This window comes from Mustela nivalis (assembly GCF_964662115.1).
Source record: "Mustela nivalis genome assembly, chromosome: 12".
Lineage (NCBI taxonomy): Eukaryota > Metazoa > Chordata > Mammalia > Carnivora > Mustelidae > Mustela > Mustela nivalis.
In genome coordinates, this window is record NC_139031.1 from 31,407,407 (window position 1) to 31,433,500 (window position 26,094).

Sequence of the window (26,094 nt, forward strand, 5' to 3'; positions counted from 1 at the left end):
TGGTGGGTCTCATATAGTAAGTTGAAGGCCTGAACAGAACAAAAGGCTGGCCACCCAAAGCAAAAGAGAATTGCCTTCTTATTCTGACTTCAGAATAACCTGGGAACATCAGCTCTCCTATCTCCAGTTTAACAGCCCACCCTGCATATTTTGCACTAGCCAGTCTTCATAATCACCTAAGCCAATTCTTAGAATAAATCATATGTATATATGTATGTATATCCTATTGGTCTGTTTCTCTGAGATCTCTGACCCTGACTAATACATACAGTAAACACTCAATGAATATTAGATATCATATGAATGCTGAGCTGTGTTAAATGAGGACAAGTGATTGTACTGACAAGTATAGTATCATCATCGGAAGATAAGTAAATTGCGCAAGATCACACTGTTAATAAGTTACAAAGTAAGGATTCCAGCCAGGTTTGTCTGACTTCAAAGTACATCTTCTTCCACTAAATATTGCCACCTAAGAGTTGACAATAAGGATTAGACACAAGGTAGAATGTGAGATTATTTTATCTAAGTATGGAGTGGGTGAACTAAGAAACTCAAGAGAAGGTCAAAAACAACAATCACAGGAGGGAACACTAGCTCTGTGATCTTAAACTGTGGGCCCCACTATCTGGTAGTCCCCAGAAATACTTCAAGAAGCTCATGAACTGTTGATTTGAGATGTCAATGTTTTTAAGCATGTTTAACTATTTTAAAAATAGGAATTAAAAACATCACACTAAAACATATATGAAAATTTTAGCCTACTGGATTCATCCAAATGTGTTCATGGACAGTCAAGCCAACTCATTCAGTGTCCACTCTGGAGGAAGGGTTCCCCTGACATCTTTTTGCACATATTTTAAATATTACCATCTGTCATTGGTTATTTTCACACTTCAGAAGTGAGCGTGTCACTATGGATGTACGTGGGCCAAGCTCAGGTGGGCCAAGCCCACCATATCTCTGCATTCCTGCTCACACAAGCACTAACAGAATTGTGCAATCTCCAGGGAATACTAACAAGCCCCATCAGGTATCATCATGGTTTTACAATACTTTATCATGTTTATACCACAATACAGTGAAACTGATTATAAAACTCACCATCAATTTAGTACTAGCCTTTCCAAAAAGAATTACTACATTAAAAATCCTTTTTTAAAGAAATTTTCAATATTATACACTTAGGCAATTACCTATCCCTTCCTATTTATTATCATAATCTAAGTTTTATTCTAAGGTTTCTTCACATTCAGATCAAAAATATTCTTTTGACTCATTCTTGGCTACTCACAGCTATGAAGAGGGTTACCGTGACAAGCTGCATTTGTAACAGAGCCTCCTGTAGGACAGGCAAGATAATTTTGAGGCACAGTGAAGTGCTGAGGTTGGGGAACTTCAACTTTAATTACAGAGTCTGGGCTGACAAACTTCATAATAATATTAACTGTTCCTTTCAAAACTAAACCACAGAGTAATTTTTCTCAAGAAACTGCAAGCAAGAAACTAAATTTAAGTTAAAAGTCAACCTTGTGAGGTGCAACCAGTACAAATACTTCAACTGAGGCCACCGGAATATATACCTTCAATATATTGCTAAGTTTCCATATTATAATTCCTTCCTGGGCCTGATGGCTGACAAGTTTCCTTTGATATCAGTTGTAAGAGGCATCTCAATTTCAGAAACATTGTGCATAAGGCATACATATGGGACCAAGAAAATAATGCATAAATGTTATAGAATCATTTCAACCTTTATTTGGGAGCAAGAAATTAACTGTATCTTTGTGTTAATGGAAGAGTTGTTGTCTTACATTGTCACTTTTATTTGCATATATTGCAGTTTCATGAGAGATTCCATTTGCAAGCTGGGATTCATTTATGAACCTATTGTTTTTTTAATTGTGAAAACCACCACAAGTAGGAAAATCTGACATTTACTTAAAACAAAGTGTCAAACATCATACTGAAGAACCATCTGACAGGTCTCTCTGCCTCTTCCTTCAATCCAAAGAAACAGAATAAGAGTACACAGAGAGAAACAGAAGACAAAAATGCTGAACATCTAGGACTTGGTGATCACAGCTGGACCCCAAGGAGGGGAACATTGAACTGACTGAACTGGGGATGCAGGTGAGGGCTGAAGTTGGTAATGTCAAGAGTGGAAGCAAAACACGCCAGGAAGCCTGGAGTAGCAGGTGTGATGAAGTGGAAAATGACAGGCAGGTGGATTTGGAAAACAAAAACAATGAAGGGTGATGGCTAGTCTCTGGATGGAACAAACCAGCATAAGAAGTGCAGTCTGGTTTTGTAGAACTGAGGTGTTCCCATGTGATAATGGTTGGCTAGCGGCATGCTCTTTAGCTGATCACATCTTTCATTCTCCAATTGGACCTTTAGAATTTTGAAGACACCATTAACCCAAGATAAGAAAATGCCCTTTCACTCCTCCCATCCTCTCATCTTCATCCCCCAAGCCCCAAACTCCAAGCAGCTTGTCACATGGACCTAGTGGGAAGGCATGTTTCTGGAACTTCCAAGAAGAATAGAGTCAAATGCCTTATTTAAATGACATTATTTATAAAGCTTATATCAAAAATAATAAATTTCAGAGGCAAGAAAATTAAGAAAATCTATATAAGAATGAAGTGAAATTATTAAATTCACCAACTCCATTCTAGGCTTTTGGATAGTGTGTTGTACTAGTTAAGAGCAGTAAATCCAGAGCTCTGGATTTAGACCAATATAAATACACATCTTGATTTCACAGTAATGAGCTGGGTGACCTTGTATAAACTCTTCATAATCTTTCTAAACCACATATTTCTTAGATGTAGAATCTCTTTGGAATTGAAGAATTCCCCAAGGTAATAGAGACAATCCCTGGTACATTGAAAGTGCTTAGAAATATGTTAGGAGGTAGTGGGAGACCAGAGAACAGATCTCGCAATAACTATGCGAGAGGAAATTTTGAATTCTGTGGCACATTAAACTGTATCTATGTTTCTGTTGTTAATTTGCTGAAAAAATGTCAATAAATTCAAAATCCTCTTCCCTTGGACACTAAGGTTGGAAAGGAGGAATGTTGGGAGAGAGAAGTTTCTTGGAGCTGGGAGAAGATAGAATCACCTCCATATCCCTCATTTTTTATGATTATGTGGTAGAATCCCGTTGTCCTCAAATCTATAGTTTTCCAATCTTTTACTAAGATTGAGAAGCAGTAGTGAGGCCATTTAAACAGTTTCTTAAGACTGACCTAAGGGTTCCAGATTTTAGTAGACAAGAAGAATCACCTAGGATGTTGAGAAAAATGTGATTGCCCTTTTCCAGAGATTGTGACTTAGTAAGGACAGAGTGAGATCTAGGAATCTGCATATTTGATATGGTATTTCTATCTTAATTTAAGTTTACTTAATTGATAATTAATTTAATTAATAATCCATTTAATAATATGTCAATATTTTTTAAAGCAGGTATTTGGCAGGGCAGTCTGATAAGCACTTCCCTAAAGCTATACAAATACTGTTAATTATGAAGAGGCTCCTAATTTTCAGAGTACATGTATTCAGCTTAAGAATTTCTTTATCTCATTTCTAGTTAGATTTCCCTTTCAACAGAATAACTAAACTTCGATCAAATTTCCGGAAGCAGCAGATTTGATGTTCATTGTTTTTTTTTCATAATAACTTATATATATCTCCTAATCCCAGAATTTGATTCTGTCCTGCAGTAATTGTGGCTAACGTGACAGAGTGTGACTTGAGAAAGCCATGAGTTGTGTTGCTACCCTTAACAGCATCAAAAACAATTGAATCAGGGGCACTTGGATGGCTCAGTCAGTTAAGCATCCTCTGACTCTTAGTTTTGCTCTGTGATCTCAGCGTTCTGAAACTGAGCCCCACATTGGGTTATGCGCTCAGTGCAGAGTCTGCTTGGTATTCTCTCCTTTTCCCTCTCTCTTCCCCTCTGCTACACCCCACCCCCCACTCCCACCCCCAAACCTGCATGCATGTGCCCATCTGTGCACGCACACATTCTCTCTCTTTCTCCCTCTAATAAATAAATGAAATCTTTAAAAAACAAAACAAAACAACTGAATCAGCAAAAGTTTACATGAGTTCAAAAAGCCTGCCAAATTACCAAGTTAATACCTCAAGGGATCCAAACACTCTGTTCAAGGATTAAATCTGACATACAGGGGCACCTGGGGTGGTTCAGTCAGTTAAGCAACTACCTTTGGCTCAGGTCCTGATCCCAGGTTCCTGCAAGCCGTGAGCCCTGAGTCCCGCATCAAGCACCAGCTTCTCTCTCTCCCTCTGATGTTCCCCTTGCTTGTGCTCTCTCACTCTATCAAATAAAATCTTAAAAAAAAAAATTCCAATATACATTTCTAAAGGTAATCACCTTAAGTTTCTATTTCATAGGAAAATTTTTTTTAATTTTAAAAAATGCATCAATTTTTGTTGTCAAGGAATTCTACTGTTGACTTCAAGTTAATTTTATTATGTGAGATGATCTTTATTCAGTCGATTTTATAAATCAATTAAATATTTAAGTTTCCTTCATTAAATGGGGCAAGGGAAAGATGTATAGATGATGACATCTGTGCTCCAAAGGGAAAATAATTGCATCATTAAAATTATAAACATAGGGGCGCCTGGGTGGCTCAGTGGGTTAAGCCTCTGCCTTCGGCTCAGGTCATGATCCCAGGATCCTGGGATCGAGCCCTGCATCGGGCTCTCTGCTTGACAGGGAGCCAGCTTCCTCCTCTCTCTCTGCCTGCCTCTCTGCCTACTTGTGATCTCTCAGGTAAATAAATAAAATCTTTAAAAAAATTAAAAATTAAAAAAATAAAAATATAAACATAAAAATTCTTTCTTATGTTTTATATATAGAATTTTTATATAAAAATACATAAAAGAAGAATAATTAGAATGTATAATAAGTTTTGATGTGTTCTAATTCAAAGTACTATATTCCTGGAACATACCAGACACTCAATATTTATGTTAAATAAATGCATGTATATGTTCAAGGATGAATGACTTGACAATCACATAGGCGTTTCAAAGTTATTACTTTTACATTAATTAGTTCATTTTATAGTGATTGCCTTTCTTTCTTTTTTTAATATATATATATTTTTAATTTATTTGACAGACAGAGATCACAAGTAGGCAGAGAGGCAGGCAGAGAGAGGAAGGAAAGCAGGCTCCCCGCTGAGCAGAGAGCCTGATACAGGGCTCGATCCCAGGACCCTGGGATCATGACCTGAGCTGAAAGCAGAGACTTTAACCCACTGAGCCACGCAGGCGCCTGGTGATTGTCTTTCTAATAAAATTCCACTACATAAAACTTAGTTCTCATTAAAGCTACTTCTGAGCTTTAATTTCATCAGTTTATAAATTCTTCAGTATGTGAATACAATTTTGGATCTCATTATAGGCACATACATACTTTTTAAAGTTTTTATTTAAAGTCCAGGTGGTTAACATACTGTGTAAATATTCATTTCAGATGTACAATACAGTGATTCTTCACTTACATACAACATCCAGTGTTCATCACAAGTGTCCTCCTCAATCTCCATCACCTTTCTAACCCACCTCTCCTTGGGTAACCATCAGTTTATCTTCAATAGTGAAGAGCCTGTTTCTTGGTTTGCCTCTCTCTCTCTTTTTATATTTTATGCTCTCAATTAACTGATTTATGTAAATACCTAATGTCTAATTGTTTTAATGACGTTGGTCCCAGTTGACTCCAGAATCAAATTAACCCATGGGGGATTTATTTGTGTTGTGTACTTTCATTCACAGAACATATATACCAGCTATACATTGACTTTTCTGGATAAAATAGAGTAACGCTATTAAATATCAGATGAAAGAGGTAGAAAAAAAGCTAATATGAGTTTTTAGAAGTCAACCCTATCTTTGAGTTGAAAGAAATGCTTTTGGTAACAAATATTCATTAGCCTGTTTATTATTCTGTTGAAAAATGTATTCAGAGGTCCAAGACTAAAATGAATAAAAGGTCCTCTTTTTAAAAGACTAAATTGTGGTACATACATTTAGAAAGATATTTTGGAAATAATCATTTTAATAACCTGATTTAAAACTAAACTGTCAGACACACTGAAGACTAACATGAGATCTGAAGAATAAAATACTTCAGGAAAAAAGTCTATCTATAGCAAAGCGGATCATCATCGATCTCCTGAAGAAAAACGATAGTTTACTAAGCTGGAATTTTCCTATAAAGTGCCATACATTACACGAGAAAATAAAGGAAACTGATTTTCCTATTTCATGTAATACTTCAGAACACATGGATTTGGTAAAAACAAAGAATATTTTTATTCAAAATTAGACATTTTATCTTCAGAATATCAAAGTTTAATGTCCATGTGTACAAGTAAATTTTTACATTTCCATCAAAAATTAAATTTTAGAAGTATATCCATAAACTGAATTAGTCAAGTTTTATTCACTTCAACAAGCATATCTTAAGGGCCTACTAGGTCAAGGAGTCACACAGATGCCTAGTACCAAAAAAATGGATAAGTGCTTCTATCTTGAAGGACCCATTAAAAGGTGCTTAGGCAAACAGGAAGTCAAGAAGAAATAGTCAACAGGTTCCCAAGAGAAAAAACTATTCTGAGAAATTAACAGCTGTTAAGCTACTATTTTCCTCTTCGGGAAAGCCCATTTTGCTTCACTTTTAAAATTGTGTGTTTCACTCCCTTTTTAAAATTACTCAATTACTGAATAACAATAATATGAATTATATATGAGCCTTAAAAACTTTTTCTAGATCTTTAAGTAATTTTAAAGCTGTACATTTTGAAGCTTCTTGCAATAGACTTTTTTTAAAAAGAATATATTGTGACTGATTATGTAAATACCTAATGTCTAACTGTTGAAAATTATAGGTGAAAACTATGAGGGACACGTAGATGGCTCAGTTGGTTAAATCGCTGCCTTCAGCTCAGGTCATGATGCCAGGGTCCTGGAATCGAGTCCCGCATCGGGCTCCTTGCTTGACAAGAGCCTGCTTCTCACTCCGCCTCTGCCTGCCACTCTACCTGCTTGTGCACGCCCGCACTCTCTCTCTCTCTGACAAATAAATAAATAAATAAATAAAATCTTTAAAAAAAAAAAAAAGGAAGGAAGAAAACTACATGAAATTCAAATTTCAGTGCCCATAAATGAAGTTTCATTGGAACAGAGCCATGCCCACTCTTTTGCATATTGTCTCTGGCTGCTTTCCCACAATGGCAGAAATCACATAGCCCACAGCATTGAAAATATTTACTATCTGGATCTTTACAGGAAAAGTTTGCCAAACTCTAATCTAAAGAATAGCAATGCACTTGGGGCTCCTGGGTGACTTAGCTGGTTAAGTATCTAACTCTTGATTTTGACCCAGGTCTCCATCTCAGGGTTGTGAGTTCAAGGCCCACATTGGGTCCTGCATTGGTCTCCGCATTAGGCATAGAACCTACTTTAAATAAATAAATAAATAAATAAATAAATAAATAAATAAATAAAAGTATAGCAATGAACCTGGATTGAGAACATGAAGCTTTGTTAGCTCTTATTTTCCAGAGTTTACAAGAATGTTTAAAATAAACAAGATGTGTAGAGAGCTTCCTATATAGTTTCTCCAAGATGCTTTCTCTAGAAGTAGGACTGGTAAACCCCACCAGTAGGAGACTATTCTTTTGTTGCTCTCACAACCAACACTGGCCTCCAAACTCTGGCCTTGAACTTCTTCTAAACACAGCTGTCAGACATCTGGGATTCTGCCTTTTCAGCTTCATTTTCACATACTGACCTGACTGGTACAAGATGAAATTTGTGGGGCTCTCTTTCAAATTAAGAACTTCGAGAAAATCACTAGGCATTTGGGGGAGAGGGGGGAGAGAGGGGATGACATTGGGTAGAAGCTCAGTAGGCAGTGTTAAGAAAGTTCTGTGTATTTTAACAGGCTCAAAGTTTGAACACGAAACAATGATACCTGATCTTTTCCAGAGTAATGAGAATCTTTTGTTAACACAAACACAAAATATTTCATGCTAGTAGGTGTGCTTTTATTTACTTAGTCACTGCAGACAGGACCTGCAGCCCCAGCCGATTTTCATACCGCCCTGAATGTCTATGATCTTAGAAATCAAATGTGTAAAAACCACTGAAAGAAGTGAACTTTCAGTGAGATGGAGGCACTTCAGACCCCACCTGAGTCAGTGGGTTTGGGAGGGGGGGAGGTAGAATATCTAAGTAAATCTTACCTCCTGCCATCCCTAAAACACAGCTGTTGACTCCTGACACTCTCAAGGTGACTCCATAGCACAATAAAGCCAAACAAGGAGCCACTCTAAATCCTTCCCTGGACACTGTCCTGGACTTTTTACTGAACAGCACGAGGACAGTATTTATAACCCTGTCACTTCAGACTTTTTAATTTCTCTTACCTCAATCTGGAAATCACTATTTTCAAATAGCCTTATTACCAGGCCTGGAGCTATATACATCATTTTCTTTTTTAAGTTTAAAGGGAGCAGAGGGTCCACTAGACCTCCATCCCCCACCCCCAAGCCTTCTCCCAATCTCCTCACCCAGCACATTTCATCCCCCCTTTACCCAAGACAGAACATCTAGACATTATCCTTGACGCTTCTCTATCCTTCACCTTCCACTTCTAATCTATTGCCAAGCCTACTCCTGCTCCCAAATGTCTTTCTTTTTCTCTTTTTTATTCCTAAGATTTTTTACTTTTAAGTAATCTCTACACCCAATATGGGGCTAGAAATCATGACCCTAAAATCAAGAGTCACATGCTCTAATTAACTGAGCCAGCCATGTGCACACACCCCGCCCCCCGCAATGTCTTTCAAATTCATCTTTCTATCCCTACAGCCCCCTATTTCCTTGGCAAAACTGCAACAGTTTTGAACTGGTCATGTCACTCTTCTTGAAATCCATGGCTTTTCATTTCTAATATGATAAAGCCCAAACGAAGCTCACCAAGTCCCTTTTAATCAGGCCCTGAGTAGAATTTCAGATGCATCTCCCACAAATCTGTCACATATCTTATGTTCCAGTCACAGGGAAAGTCTCTGAATTCTTTGAAGGTGTCATGCTCCCTCTTGCTGACAGTCCTATACAAAGTCTGCTGCTTCCATGTTTACATTTTTCCTAACGCATCCCCGCCCTCTCTGGACAATCTCCTTTAGGTGTCAACTCAGAAGTCACTTCTCCAGCAAGCCTTCCTTAACCAGCCTTAGACAGGATTGGATGCGCCAGAGTGTTTTTACAAGCCTCTGTGACTCTGGGTTGCAGAGAATTCATTCCACTAAGGCAACACCAATTTCTTTCTTGTCCATCTCAACTCTATTAACGCCCTGCATAGCATACAGAAGGTGGTGAATGAATGAACCTACAAAGGAAGTACTGCTCTGTTTCAGCTCCTTATAGCAACCTCTGGGAGATTTCTCTGATTATACCAGAGTAAAGCCCAGTTTCAGGGCTGAGAATCCTAACAATAAGGACTTAGCAGAAACCTTTAAATCATTTCCTTATCCCATAAGTAAGGAACAACCAAGCAGTCTTCCCCAGAAAGGCTAAGACCTGGCCATAAAGGGACACAAAAAACATTTGACAGAATAATTGTTCTGGGCAATAAAAAATCTGTCCATGGCCCTGCTTGCATTGACCCCTTTTTATCAGAACAGTGGTGCATTACAAAACTGTTGAGTGTAAAGTACCTATAAGTCTCTTAGGTTGATCACCATGGAATCACCATCATCACAAAGAAATATTTATTAAACCATTACATGCTGTGGTCTCAATACTTTATGAAATGAGTCATAGAAGGTCCTGACATCCAGGGCTTTATAGTTAGAAAATCATCATTGATGCTAAAAGGCAGTAATAAGCTAACGGAGCTGCAAAGAGAATAGCAACCTTGACAAGCCTTGCCACTTGGAAACAGCTGCAAAAGCCAGGATCTTTCAGAGCTCTGTAAGAAATATATTCATTCTCTACACAGAACAATCTAATTGAATTTTTACAGGTTCCTTGATAAAAGAAGACTAAACTCCGGGCTGACACTAAACTCAATAGTTAAGCCACTTTGTAATGCTAATTTCCCTTTCAAACAACTACCAGGTAAATTCTTCCAGAGCTGGTGAGAAGCCTCTGAAATGGTAATGTTTTGCTCTGGCGATAAAGTACTGAACGTTTTAAATACAATACACCTTCAGGCAGGGTCCACAACCAGACCTCCTCCGTTGTAATCTGTTTTCCCCTCTTGACCTCATTACAGCTCCAGGATTTGGTTCCAGGGACGTGCTTTTTACACAGATGCGTCAGGAATCCGTGGAATCAAAATTGCCAAAATTGCTGCTGAGTCAGAGTTGTTTTTAAAAATTTAACAAACAACATATAGCTGCATGCTAAATGGTTAACACCCTTTCCTGATGGTTTCGCAATCCTATACTTACATTGTAACTGTATCACACTGAAATTACAGGTTCCTGTGAAACAACACTAACAATAATAATACATCTTATAGTGGTGCTCCTTTAAGGGCCTTTTAAACAAGTTTGAACATTTAGGCATTGAATATTATCATACTAAGTCCTACTTCCTCCCACAAAACACAAACGGAAAATTGGAAAACCGTGATTTCCCTAGTCTATCAGTTGGCTCCAAGGGATATTTTGTTTGTCACATCAAACATAAAATATTGATGGGGCCCCTGGGTGGCTCAGTGGGTTAAGCCTCTGCCTTGGGCTCAGGTCATGATCTCAGGGTACAGGAATCAAGCCCCGCATAGGACTCTCTGCTCCACAGGGAGCCTGCTTCCCCCTCTCTCTGCCTCCTCTCTGCCTACTTGTGATCTCTATCAAATAAATAAATAAAATCTTTAAAAATAAAGTAAAATAAAATATTGACGAAGGAGTTTAAGAAAAATAGATTCCACTTCTCTGTTTAAGAAGGAATCAGCTATGCATTTTCTTGCTGTTGTTGTTTTGTTTTTTTAAAGATTTTATTTGTTTATTTGACAGAGAGGGAGATCACAAGTAGACAGAGAGGCAGGCAGAGAGACAGAGGTAAGCAGGCTCCCCACTAAACAGAGAGCTGGATGTGGGGATGGATCTCAGGACCCTGAGATCATGACCTGAACTGAAGGTAGAGGCTTAACCCACTAAGCCACCCAGGTGCTCCTTCTATGCATTTTTAAGTATATAAGAATACTCCTGGACTGTCAAGTAAGTAATAATTTGAACCACTGAAATACACTTCAAAAATTAAGGAGGAGGGGCACCTGGGTGGCTCAGTGTGTTGAGCCTCTGCTTTCTGCTGGGGTCATAATCTCCAGGTCCTGGGATCGAGTCCCCCATAGGGCTCTCTGCTCGGCAGGAAGCCTGCTTCCCCCTCTCTCTGCCTGTCTACTTGTGATCTCTGTCAAATAAATAAAGAAAATCTTTTAAAAAAAATAAAGGGGGGGAGGAATTTTTTAAACAACCAAAATTAACTAAAAGGAATTTAATTATATATACATATATTTTACATGTTAATATATATACATAACTTCAGTTTCGGTCATATTACACGAAAGAGATCATTTTAGAATTCAGAAAGTTAAATCAATCAAGACTGACACATCCCAGTTTGGAAAATCTGAATTGTATTATACATGATCGGCAAAAGGTGGATGGATAAAAAGGGATAGTCAAGGACTGATGTAGGGAGTCAACATTTGACAGTGTTCAGACAACACTGTCCAAGAGAAAGAGGCATCTGTTTTAAAAGTGGTCTCTTTCAATTCCTCTGGAAGACAAAGCCAAGAGAGCATAAGAAAACCCTGGGTCATCCTTACTGGATGTGCACAGACTGACTAGATGGACTTGTGGTATCCAGGCTCCTTGGCAGCTGAACATCTCAAGATGAATTGTGTGTCTCATGTTGGCCTTTTGTTTCATGCATCTATGTCTTTTGATCTGCAGAGGCTCAATTTTGTCTGAGAGACAAACCTGAGATAATGCATGTGTATTGATCAGGATAAGACTAGACCCTTGTTTGAATGGCCAACTGATCTTTCTCTGCAGTGGTTCTACAAATGCCTGCCAACAAACTGCAAAAGTGTTTATGACTCTATTTTGATTCTGCCGTAATTTTAAGATTTCCTCATGCCTTACCAACAAGTAGTGAAATGTAAATACAAAATCACTATATTTTTTACAATATGCCATAATTTATATAATCAAACAAGTATGGTCCCCTTCAGAACTGTGATCTTCATGGTTCTTTCATTATAAACTGATTGCAAGTATGCTTCTGTTGCTCAAAGCACTTATATTTAAAAAAAAAAAAAAAGCACTTATGTTTTTCTTCATTAGGAAATGTCTATAAAGTTTGCAATACATTTTTTTCAATGAAAATTCCTAAACTTAAGTAACACTTGGCTTTAACAAAGCAAATTCTGATGAAGAATCTTTATACTATCAGCGTAGATTTGATTTCAAGATACAGCCATAAGTCATTTAAGAGCAAGTTCCAGTCTGGGTAATAGGATTAATAATCTAATGCAAGCTACAACTAAAAATAATGCTAAACAGTAATGGGCCCATTATATACCCATGAGAAGAAACTTATATACTATTTTTAAAGGTAATTTCATAAAAAGAATCTGAACTACTTTGATCAAAAGCAGAATGTTTAGAATGAGAGTTTAGTTTTCATTGATAGCTATTTTGATTCACCATACCCATTCTAATACATAAATTCTAGTTTGTTTAAAAACCTCTCATTACTTTGTATTTAGTAGTTATAAAAGTATCTTAGGGACATCTGGGTGCCTCAGTCATTTAAGCAGCTACCTCCGGCTCAGGTCATGATCCCAGAGTCCTCGGATCAAGTCCAGGGTTGGGCTCCTTACTCAGTGGGGAGCCTGCTTCTCCCACCACCTGCCCTTCCAGTTCCCCCTGTTTGTGCGCTCTCTCTCTCTGACAAATAAATAAATAAAAACTTTTTAAAAAGTATCTTAAATTATTTAGTACTTATTAAAGTATCTTAAATGATTCTATTATTAAACTGAGACTTATGTAATTCTTGGCCTTAGATCCTAATATTACTGTATTTACTCTTTGATCTTATTGACATTTCTCTGTGGAGTTTATCAGGAACCCCGTCCAGTTTTTGTTTTTGTTTTTAAAGATTTTATTTATTTATTTGAAAGAGAGACAATGAGAGAGAGCATGAGAGAGAAGGTCAGAAGGAGAAGCAGACTCCCCGTGAAGCAGGGAGCCCGATGTGGGACTCAATCCCAGGACTCCGGGATCATGACCTGAGCTGAAGGCAGTCGCCTAACCAACTGAGCCACCCAGGCGCCCACCCCATCCATTTTTACAAGACTCTGTGGCACTTGGATTCTGTGGGGCTCTGACAATTCTTCAAGCATTGATCTAGACTCCTGGTATGGATGCCATGACTACAATTCAAAGTATTCAAGACTTCAGATGTCTTTCAAATTTTGTACTTGATGTGAAGCCTATGCAAAATTAAGAAAGTACTACTTAAAACTATCCCAAACTTTACTAGCTTTTCCAATAATAAAACCTGAACAATGAAGGATTTAATATAATCTATAACCCAGACCAGAATAGCTTTACCCTTTGATGACTCTGAAACTGAATGGATCATATTCAGAAAGTTAAATTCTAAAGTAGTTAACCTGCCATTCTAGTTGAGATATTACCTAAATTGTTCTCATCCAGGCCCATTCTTACAGACTGATAGTCACACAATTATATTCAACAAAGATGAATTGAGGATCTGATATAAACAAAGTGCTTGGTATTATAATGAATGTAAAAATATGATAATAAAACTAGCTAACATTTACTGGGCTAACCACTTTACATGCATTTTTCTCAACAGATAAACCCTTAGGCCTTATGTCCTATTAGTCTCAAGTTTTAAAGATCAAGTAACACAAATACAGAGATGTTAAGGGACTTGCCTCAGGTCACACAGCTCAATCTAAACAACCTGAATCAAAACAGTCTGAATGCAAAGGCAAAACCCCTGACCCCAAAGCAATATTGGTCAATGCAGAAGGTAAATTTCTGACCCTATGCAGAAAATAAATTTTTTACCCTTTTAGAATTAAAACCAAGAAGAAAATTTATAATCACTGCTATTTTAGGTGATTGTCAGTCCCCATAAATAGTAGAAACTTAACTTTTAAAAAATACACCTCTTTTTAAAAATTTTTTTATTTTTTAAAGATTTTATTTATTCATTTGACAGGCAGAGATCACAAGTAGGCAGAGAGGCAGGCAGAGAGAGAGAGAGAGAGAGGAGGAAGCAGGCTCCCTGCTGAGCAGAGAGCCCAATTCGGGGCTCGATCCCAGAATCCTGGGATCATGACCTGAGCTGAAGGCAGAGGCTTTAACCCACTGAGCCACCCAGGTACCCCAAAATACACCTCTTCTTAGACCAATTTATTATGAAATAGTTTGGAGAACAAGAATGAGTATGCTCTTAACAAACTCAGTGGTGATTATAATACATTTTTTAATAAGTCAACCTCAAGGCATTTTTAAAAATTATCCTAAAATATATGAGGTGGGGCGCCTGGGTGGCTCAGTGGGTTAAGCCGCTGCCTTCGGCTCAGGTCATGATCTCAGGGTCCTGGGATCGAGTCCCGCATCGGGCTCTCTGCTCAGCAGGGAGTCTGCTTCCCTCTCTCTCTCTACCTGCCTCTCAGTGTACTTGTGATCTCTCTCTGTCAAATAAATAAATAAAATCTTTAAAAAAAATATATATGAGGTGATCTGCTAAAAAATATTTTGATAGATTAACAGTGATCTAATTTAAATCAACAATGTATTAATTAAAAGTTCCTCAACACTTAGAAGTAGGTCTAGGATATTCATTTTTCTGAAAGCTGCATTTTAGACTGATTGGCATTTATGTTCCTCAAAGTGCTCTGCTAAAAGTCTACAATTTATGACAATTAGCATTCTGATTTTGTAAATAGTAGGAAGATAAATGGACAGATAATCCAATTTTTATAGATGGGGTAACAAAAGGTGCTGAAAACCTAAATACTAAAGGTAATTCTAAAGAGTAAAGTCCTACTCTCTTATCCACAGGGATGATCAATGGTCAGGAGTCATTCCTTCACACCTGAGTTCCACACTTACTGCACATGCAGAGAATAAAACATAAATAAGAGAGTCTCTTCCCCCCACACACATACGGGCATATTTATATTTGGCTTTTCATGAGTCAAGTAATATTCCATGACAGATCTATACCTATTTATTCATTCAAATAATGTAACAGGAACAAAGTAGATACAGTATTCAAAGAACACCTCAAATTTAAAATGCTACATCTAATTACACTTTGCCTAAGACTGCATTTTTAAAAACATCATTAGAATAAGTTCCAAGCTTTTATGACTCATCACATGCAAAGGAGGATAAGAGTAAAATTTATTACATGTCAATTCTGCATAACTTCAGTATCCTGTCCTATATCTTCACATTTCCATGATCATTCTGAACTCCCACCCACTCCCCTCCCCCGCACCCAGCGCTTAAATGTGTAACTTGCAGGGGTGTCTGGGTGGCTCATTTGGTTGAGCACTGGACTCTTGATTCCAGCTCAGGTCATGATCTCAGGGTCTGGGATGGAGCCCAGTGTTGCCCTGCTTGGGATTTTCTCTTTCCCTCTGCTCCTTCCCCTCTCTTAAAAAAAAAAAAAAAAAAAAAAAAGTTTAACTTGTAGAATTTGTTTTTCTTTAAAAAGATATTTCAAAGGATTTGCTTTCATCCCTAAAAAAATAATGGAATGGTGGCAAATACTTCTTAGATTTACTCAGTATCATAACAATAAGAACTTTAAGGTCCTCTTACCCACTTCACACATCTCCCTCCAAAAAAGTGTTTTCTGAGCACCTACTATATGCAAACATTGGCACTTGGAATAGGATGCCAAAGACATCTAAGTTTCCAAGGCACTGAGTGGCGACAGTAAGAGACCAAATTGAAGTACTTGTTATCAACAAGGTTCTCATTCACTAATTAGAAAAGTTAAAGAAAACCCTTGCACAGTAGCACATTTGGGTCTCCAAAGCGCAACTTTCAGTTCCAAGTAGTTCAGACTTCAAAGTTAAGCTAAAGTTCTCTATTCAAACAATTGGCTTCCCTTTATTCTTTCTTTCACGTTTCCTATTTGTTCACAAAACCCACATTCTCTCCCATAACAATGAATGATAGCGCATCTTTATAACAAACAAAAAAGCTATTCCTCTTTCCCCAAAACCCAGCCCATACACACACGGCCTCTTCTTTCGTGGGCACGTGTCCTTCCAAAACTCGGCAGGACACCCCCTCACCTGAAAAAAAGTTTGGAGAGGACGCTGGCCTTCTCCAGAGGCGACCTCTGCATGGTCTCTGCTGGCGTCAGGGTCCCTGCCCGGGCAGGCTGGACTAGAGCTCCTAATGCCAAACGCCTTACTCCTCTGGCACAGGCTGCTCGCCCCTTTTTCTCTGACCTGCTGTGATGTCATTTGCTTCCAACCCCCCCACCCCACTTCACACACTTCCCCTTCCCTTTAGCTCCTTCCCCCGCCCCCACTGCCCAGGTTAAAAGCTGGGCGCTGCCTGGTCCAGCCCCCAATTTGCCCTAGCGGCTTTCTCCACCCTCTGCGCACCCTGACCGCTCCTTCTCTCCTTCGCTCCTGGCTGCTCCGCGTTTCCCTTTTCCCATTCTGACTCCCAGCCTTCCTCCCTCACGCGCGTTCCTTCCAAGCCCGCGTCCCTACCGTCAAGCCCCCACCCAGCCTGCAGGTGGGGGACAGTCGCTGCCGCTCTCTGGGTCCTGTCTCAGACGCTCAGCGGGAGCAAAACCAGCTCAGGGGCAGTCTCCTGGACCCTCCTCCGCGCCAGGTTTCGGGGGAACGCGGGGCACACGGCAGCCAACTTCTGAGCCTTTTTCCTCTCACTTCTTCCGAGAACCTAGCCAGGCTCGCGTTCCGTTTTTGCAAGGTGCATTCTGCAGGGAGAACGAAAATATGTCTCTGCTGTAACAAAATGCAGCCTCAGAGACCAGAAAAGTTCGGAGGCAACGAATGCTGTGTTCACCTTAGCGCTTCCTTTGAGTGTCGGAGGGAAGAACCAAGCCTTGTTAGTTTCAGGCTTAGGTGAGCTGAGTGCTGCTCAAACCCTTGGGAGACGCACTCATCGGGGGAAATCCTATAAGATGGTAATCGCTTTGTCCTGTACGCTCTCAGGATTTGTTCATTGTCTTAAATCTTCAGCCCGGCTTAAGTTCTGAAGGAAGGTTTTTGTGTGTGTTAAAGACTAAGATGACAAATCGACAGTGTGTAAACTAACCCGCCCTCCTATAGATTTCCTAGTCTCGGTCAGCAAAACACCTTGACTAATACACCGGAAGGAATCCAGTCTTTGAAGGGAAGGTAGCGTGTTAACCCCGTCCCTGAATCCTGTTGTGTAAAGACAAGGGTACATTGAATTTAAATTGAAAAATTCAACTGAAAGTAACAATTTTAGTCTGATAACTGCCTACAACTAAGGAAACTAAAAGTAAGGAAAGGGTGTTTACTTGTAAATTACCATATTGTTGATTGTGGTCACCCAAATACAGTACAAATAAAACGTGCATTTCACAGTAACAAGAACACACATTTAAATTAATAAACATATTCAGCAAGTTTTTATAGCTTCACTTTCAATTTCAACGATATCTTTTTTCCATCTTAATCTAGGTTGTATAAACATTTAAATTCCATTATGCTAAACTTTAACAGTAGAGAAAATAGAGCAAAGATATAAACCAAAATGCATGGAGTGAGATACCAAGATGGAACTTCAGCATTTCTAATTCATGATCCTTGCTTCAAATCCTATACCCATGTTTTCCTCTCTCCAGTCTGACATACAAATCAAGGTTCTTTCACTCAGTCTTTATTATTGACTTTTCCCAGGTATGTGACTGAACTCACTCCATCCACTTCCCCACCTCCACTCTATTGTTTGCTTTATAACTGCTAGTGTGACCCATCAAATATAGTACACACATTTTGAAATGAATTAGTAATCAGTTCCTCTTTGTTACCAAAGAGCAAGTGATAATAAAGGGATTAACAATTATATCCAAAGAACACAGAAGCTGACCAAGTGGTATGGTTTGAAAAGACCCCAAGTATGTTAATCCATCACCTTCCTCTGGAAAGAATAAATAAAATAGTGACTACTTCTTGAGTTCTTACTATTTGCCAGGCATCATCCCATGTAAACCTTTTAACCACCATGTAAACAGGTGTTATTTTCCCCAATTTTTGGTTAAGGAAACAGACAAGAGCACTTAGGTAAATGTCTGTAATGGTAGAGCTAAGATTCAAACTTGGTCTAATTCCAAACCAGGACTCCTATCAGTGTATAACATTGGTTCTAATCAAATCATCCCTCCTATATTGATAATATTCTATAACTTAGAAATGAACCCAGTTTTTCTCCTCATATTGGTTTTATGAAATCATAACTGCTAGACCTATTCAGGACTGAGATAAGAAAGCAAAAGTCTACAAACCAAGTAGCTATTGAAGCTTTATATTTTTAATAAAAGACATTTAATTATGATATTCTATTTTAAGCATGTACATGCATGCATACAGGAAGACTCCAGATTTTTATCGTAAAAGATTACACCCCAAATTTGTTCTGGGCATAAGTAGGATATCACTATTATTCAGAACATTAACACTGTTAGCAGATATGAACAAATGAACTGATACATGATACTCTAAATTTGCATCTAGGTACATACCTACTGAGGGAATGCAGACTTATGCTCCAGGAAAGTGCTCAAACATGGATGAAGGTCATAACTAAAATCCTAAATGTGGCTTTGAGATGTCAGGAATAGGAAAGAAATCAATGGCCAGGATGAGAATGGAAAGAGGTAGTAAGAAACCATGATGCTCTTCCCTCCAAGCTGCCTAATTATCAACTCGTAAAATTTTATTATAATAGCTCGTATTTGTTGAGCACTTACTGTTTATATGCCAACTGCTGTGTCAAATACATGACATGCTTTGCCTTTTTAAATCTTTATAACATTCCCATGGGATAGGTATCTTCTTCATTATCCCACATTAAAGGTGAATAAACTAAGGTACAAAAAAGGCTAGCAATTTTCCCAAGCAAGTTCCACAGTAAATAACAGAAAAAACAGACTTGAACCTAAACATTCTGTTGCCAGAGTCAAGCTTTTACCCACTATACATACTTCCTTGACAGAATTTCCTACTGTTGTAAGCAGAACTGATATTCAATTTAGAAGATTATCTGCCTGGTTGGCCAGTTGGTTACATGGTGGCATGCAACTCTTGATCTTCGGGGTTCTAAGTTCAAGGCCCATATTGGGTACAGAGATTACTTAAAAAATGTTAAAAAGATTAGGTGGCCATTTGTATATTATTGTATATTTGTATATTGATGTTATGTATATGCATTGTGGTAAAATGCATATACATAACATCAATATACAAATATACAATAATATACAAATGGCCACCTAATCTTTTTAATATTTTTTAAGTAATCTCTGTACCCAGTATGGGCCTTAAATAATTGTGGTAAAATGCATATACATAACATCAATTTACCATCTAAAACCATTTTTTAAATGTACAGTTCAATGGTAATACCCTCACATTTTTGTGCAACCATCACTACCATCCATCCCTACAACCCTTTTTATCTTGAAAAACTGAAACACTATACCCATTACACAGTAACTCACCATTCTCCCCTCCCCCTAACCCCTGGCAACTACATTTCTTATCTTTATTATTTTGCCTTCTCTAAGTACCCTCATAGAAGTAGAATCAGATAGTATTTGTCTTTCTGTGACTGGCTTATTTCACTTAGCATAATATCCTCAAGATTTATTCATGTTATAGCATATTGTGGAATTTCTTTCCTAAACAATATTCCATTGTATGTATATATCACATTTTGTTTATCAATTCATCCACTGGTGGACACTTGGGTTTTAGCTCTCCTGACTAACACTGCTATGAACTGTGGTATATAAATTATGTGGCATCATTTTAAAAGTATGTTAAAAGGAAACAAGAAGAAGGGTACCTGGCTGGCTCAGAAGAAGGAGCATGTCACTCTTAATCTCAGGGTTGTGAGTTTGAGCCTCAGGCTGGGTATGGAAATTACTTTTTAAAAATGAGTTAATAAGGGATGCCTAGGTGGTTCAGTTGGTTAAGCATCTGTCTTCTGCTCAGACTCAGGTTATGATCCCTGGAACTAGTGATCAAGCCCTCTTGTTGTACTCCTGACTCATCCAGGAGTCTGCTTTTCCCTCTCCTTCTGCCCCTCTCTCTCCCCCAGCGCCACCCCCACTTCCACCCCCACTTGTGCTCTCTCCCTCTCTCTCTAATAAATAAATATTTGTAAATTAATTAATTAAAAAATGAAAAAAAGGAAGCCAACATTTATTTAGTACCTACTATGTGTTCAGCAATGTGTCATATGTATCCTACAAATGATCTGGATATATGAAAGCTTATGAGATAACCATCCTGTCATAAGTTACTCTGCCAGATGATGCCTCAAGTCCCATCATTAGATATCACCAGAGCAAAACTTCACTATACTTTACTTACCCATTAGGTTCCATTTCATTTGAGAGTGTTCCTCAGATTCTTTCCTGAGAATGGGCTTTAATTGTGATAAGTAAGTAGTGGCCATGAGTGCACTGAAAACAGGCCAAGTAAAACGAGGAAGGGAAAAGTCGCCCCCATCAGGAAGCTCATAAAAAAGGAGAATGGCAAGGCCTTGTTAAATTCACGTTCATATAGGCTGGTTCTGCTTATAAACTCATCTAAGAGGAAAGGACAAGGGCAGCCAAGGCTCCTCAGTGTGCTGCAGCGATGACCAAGCATATGTAAAGACACATTATATAGACCTACAAAGACATTTCAGACCCAGATAGAGGTTCCTGGCACATGAGGAGGCCAGATGATCATTTACTTTTACTGCTTTCACCAAGTTTGATCTGACAATTCTATATGTTTATAGATACACATAACACATACTTTTATTTATATATACACACTTACCCTTTTTGTCCCACAACCTCCTTGGAGACAGGAAGTGTGTCTTCTGTTTTCCTTTTACTCATCTTTTGTTTAGTAATACAGTCTATGCAATCAAATAACAATTTTCTCTTGGACTTACTGACCTAAGAGTTGAAATATTATCCTCAAGGGGAAACCTGAAGATGCTCAAGAGATGGATGATTACCATCAATCTTCTGGCAGGCAAGAGCTTGCCTTAGCACTTAGCACTGCTAAGGCATGTACACAGAATATGGCAGAATCTCTACTCTTCAAAGCCCAGACTCTACCAGGGATCATCAAAATTCTCTGAAGATGGTAGCACAGCATAATTGAAAGAGCTTGGGCTTTGAGAAAATAGCTAAATTTTCAATCCTGGCACCACTACTTACTTGGCTGTATGGTCACATTTCCCGTGTCAGTTCTCTTCCCTGAAAACGAGGTTAATCATACCTACCTCATGCACAGCACAGTGAATCCAGACAACAATATTGTGCTATAACCATCAACCTCGCTAAGAGACTAGAATGTAACTATTCCAACTACTAGAAAGAATAATTAGGTAAGGTGACAGAGGCGCTAATTATCACGACAGTGGCACTCATCTTACAATATGAGTGTGTCATTAATATTTCGTACCCCTAACATTTACACAATGTTACATGTCAAATATATTAATATTATAATTAAAATAAATTATAATATTATAATTAAAATAATAAAAATACCCACCTCACCAAGTTGTTGAATGGATTAAGTCAGGTTCTTTCTACCTTGGCACTATTGACATTTGGGGCTAGGTAATTCACTGATGTGGTGGACTGTCCTGTGCAGTATAGAATGTTTAGCAGCAGCTCTAACTTCTACCCACTGAATGCCAGTGAAACTAGCCTCCCACCACCACCCAAGTTGTAAAAATCAAAACTGTCTACAGAGATTGCCAAATCCCCTGGAAGGTGGCAAGGGCAAAATTCTCTTGGTTGAGAATCACTGGATGAAATTACTTAAATATGATGCATGTAACAGACATAAAGTGTTTCAAACTGAATAAGCACTCAATGAATTTTAGAAATTGTTGTTATATATCACTGGTGATAAATCAGAAATCAGTATAGCATTGCAAAAGAAAATGCTAGAGAAAACTGAACTCCCTAAGGCTATCGGAATTCTCAGAAACATTGAATTCTCTCATTCCCTCTAAAGTTATTTGCATGTATTTAGGAAAGATGAAAAGGGGGAAATTTAGGCACTTTCCCAACTATATGGTAATTTACATTTAGAGGCAGAACTAGATTTTTGTATGGTGCAAGTCCTCACTCCTTTGCATTGAAATGACATTTGAAACCTTTGTTTTTCAGTTCCTTAAATTTTCAGCTCATCACCAGTCTTATATTGTTAACTACTGTATCCAGATAGAATTTGGCACCCTGATGGGTCTTCTGTAAATTAAAGGCACTTCCTCATAAAGGAAATCTTAAAGAGACCCAATCTGTACAAAATGAGAACTTATTAGTGCTATTAATAAACTGGAATAATTATGAACAATATTTTCAGTGATACAGCTTTGTCATGAGTATAAAAGCTAATAATTCTGGGGTTTTCTAAAACTGCTGTTGATGAAATGTTTCATATTTATGCTGGTTTTCTTTTCACTTTCCTGCTGAAGTTTTTTTAGAAACAAGAGAATTTGTAACACCAGATTAAATTTTCACTAGTGGTATCAGGCTGAAAGCCAGGTGCAATCTACAGCATTGAAACTGTGGTCTTATATATATAGACTCTAGGAAGAAAAGTGATAGTTTATTCCTTCAGGTGAATTCTATAATAACTTATATGCTACATAAAAGAGTCACATTTGGAAAGGCATTGGAGTACAGCAGGTAGTTAGTTATAACTATTTTCCCCCAAGTAGATAATTTATAATAACAACATGTAAATAAAGAAATATGTGAAATAAAGAATAAGAGAGACTCAGTGGGAGACTGTTAATGCACCTAGGAACTAAAAGTAATTATGAATGTCTTGACCCTCAAACCCCAACATGTTGTATTATTCTTGTTGTCTAATATTTGGTAGAAGTTATTGCTCAAGTTCACCTGGAAATAAAAGCCATCCTCCCTTCCACCCAGTTTGAAAGAGTTGCCCCTGAAAGCTTATAGAATTGTCACTGACTGATATCACAGATGGCATTTTTAGCTATAATTTTTTTTAAGAATCATTTGTTTCATGATCACTTCTTATACCGATGAACATCAAGGATACAACAGGGAGTTAATTATTCAAGGGAGTTCTTGTTCAGCTGGGAAACTATAACTTGAAAACCCCTAGGTTCTGCTTTGCTTTAACTTACCCTACATTGACAGAGTCTGTGAGATCTTATTGTTTTAGGACACTATGCTGGTCATTTATTGATCTTCAAGTTCAATACAATGGGTGAAACTATGGTGATGAATCCGTATGATCAGAAGGACAACCAATTCCTGGTTCTCTGACTACAGCTCATTAGCCCCTACTGCCCACATGTCCACGTCTCCCAAAGTGACTGGAATGTCTTCATTTTATTTATTTATTTTTTTTTTAAAGATTTTATTAATTTATTTGACAGAGAGAAAGATCACAAGTAGGCGGAGAGTCAGGCAGAGAGAGAGGAGGAAGCAGGCTCCCGCTGAGCAAAGAGCCCGATGCGGGGCTCGATCCCAGGACACACTGGGATCATGACCTGAGCCGAAGGCAGCGGCTTAATCCACTGAGCCACCCAGGTGCCCCTGTCTTCATTTTAAAGGCTGTTAAGAGGCAGCACTGATGGAACTATGGCAAAAGACTCTGGAACTCTTATTTACATGTGCAAAAAATTATATGTAAAGATAGGTATGAAAACTATCTAAATAATTTTTGGATCAAAGCATATCATGCTAACTAAAGAAAATCAAATTGATGAATACGTGTCATAGCTTTCCTCTAAACAAATATGACTGTCACAAGGTTTTACAAAAAAATTAAAATGGTAATTTTTTATGATAGCAATTTAAGCTTAGCATGATCTTGTTTTTGCTAGAAAACAATACAGGTTTTATATACCAGTTTGTTGCATAAATTGTATTGCATACCTCAGAAAAAGTTGGCATATTTGATTATCACTCTCATTCCCTTTCACAGAAGAAGAAACTGAGATATAGAAGCTTAAATGCCAAGCATCAGTTCAAGAAATAGAGCCAGAATCTGAATGAAGCTGCAAAGCTGGGCACTTAATCACCACGCTGGGTGTATAACTGGACCATATAGGATTGTTTTAAGAGGAGCTGCCTTTTACAGTTTGCCCATTTGCTTCTCTGTTTAGCTGAAAACAGGTATTTATCACAAAGGAGTTTCTGTTTCGTTTTTTCCTTTTTTTCTTCTTTTCTTCGGAATCCACTAAGACGACTGTTCGTTATAGGAATGTAAAATAGGTAGGGATCCACAGGGCGGGAAGGACTGAAGAAAAACTTTTCTTCTTTTCTTTTCAGATTCAACATAGTTAGGAATTATTTCATGAGGGGAGATGATCCTGACTGAATTGTTCAAATATGCATGCCAAGGGTGCCCAAAGAAGACATGATACACCATGAGAGAAGAAGTTTAATACCAATGCCTACTGCTTGGTGGGAGATGGGCCACTTAGCAGAGGAAACTGGAAGTTTGCCTTTACGCACCCAGCATGGGATGCTGGGTAGGCTTTCAAAACTACTGAAGAAACTTCGGAAGTCCAACTTATGAAAAAATTTCCAGGGTTCTTGCTAACTTCAACATTTAAAAGTTAAAAAGCCATGTGACCTTACTTGTATCCCAAAAAGTAGGTGAAAAGAGACATACAAGTTGCATATATATGTTGGCATGAGCATTGAATAAAAGCTTTGGAGGGACAGATGTAATAATAATTTCATTCCATAAATTTCTAAACATTTCAAGTATTTCTGCAGAACAAGCGAAAGGAATGCATCCTGAGAAATAAAGTGGCTTTCTGACTCCATTCCACAAATGTTTTTGGAAAGCCTATAGTGTGCCAGCTTTTGGCCAGGAAAGGGGGAAAATGAACAAGACAGAATTCTATTACAACTTTCAAAGGGCTTCTTGGATCTTAAATTGCTACTCAAACTGACAAAGCAAAGCATTAGTTGCCTGAGCCCAGAGGAAATGACCAGCATCAGTGTTTCTTTCATTTACTCTGGATTCTTGTTGGCCCTGCAAAATCTACAGTAACTCCCTAAATCTCTTTCACCTCCCTTTCTTTTACCCCCAACGGCAGGCCTGCATTCTTTTCCCATTCCTGGTTTGGGGACTGAAAACAAAATCATCTCAGAGATCATTACATCTAGTCACAAAGATACCCTGTGAGGAGTAGAAGAAAAATCCTTGCTTCAAGTAACTTTAAACATTTGACCCATAATCTGCTCCCACCACCGGTAGTTCACTAGAAGATAATATTCTGATAAATCCTAGGAGTTTTATGTATATCTTTACATATCTGTGTAAGCGCACAGTACACCACATTTTATTTTTTGCATGTTAGGATCATTAATTTTTAAAACACAAACATATAAAATAAAACACAATTTTTAAAATTCTATCTTGGCAATTTCTTCCTTAAAACAAGAAAACACTAAAAACTTCCAAAATGGGAGGTGCCTGGGTGGCTCAGTGGTTAAGCCGCTGCCTTCCGCTCAGGTCATGATCTCAGGGTCCTAGGATCAAGCCCCACATCAGGCTCTAGGATCAAGCCCCACATCAGGCTCTCTGCTCAGCGGGGAGCCTGCTTCCCCCTCTCTCTCTGCCTGCCTCTGCCTACTCGTGATCTCTTTCTATCTGTCAAATAAATAAATAAAATCTTAAAAAAAAAAAACCCTCCAAAATGGGAATGTCCCAGTCCTCTGTTTCTCCAGA

The 26,094-nt window shown here is 38.2% G+C and overlaps 1 protein-coding gene and 1 long non-coding RNA gene across 4 annotated transcripts in view; one reads left to right on the forward strand and one right to left on the reverse strand.

Moving 5' to 3' along the window:
• Positions 1-17,369, reverse strand: part of CFTR (CF transmembrane conductance regulator) — a 169,696-nt gene extending 152,327 nt beyond the window's left edge. Inside the window, exons 1-2 of one of the 3 annotated variants that reach the window (XM_082692270.1) lie at positions 17,165-17,369; positions 16,846-17,075 (exon numbers count right to left, since the gene is read on the reverse strand). Coding sequence is in view for 1 of the 3 variants with exons in the window: in XM_082692268.1 (XP_082548394.1) it covers positions 16,417-16,469 (53 nt within the window). In the remaining 2 variants the exon portion in view is untranslated. Of the gene's footprint in view, positions 1-16,416; positions 16,593-16,845 lie in introns of those variants that run through there. The other 2 variants (XM_082692269.1, XM_082692268.1) reach the window with 2 other exon arrangements.
• A 6,964-nt stretch (positions 17,370-24,333) lies between these two features.
• On the forward strand, positions 24,334-25,085 carry LOC309844902. The gene is made up of 2 exons (XR_014300954.1): positions 24,334-24,524; positions 24,681-25,085. It is a non-coding gene; the product is annotated as an uncharacterized lncRNA (long non-coding RNA).
• The last annotated feature ends 1,009 nt before the right edge of the window (positions 25,086-26,094 follow it).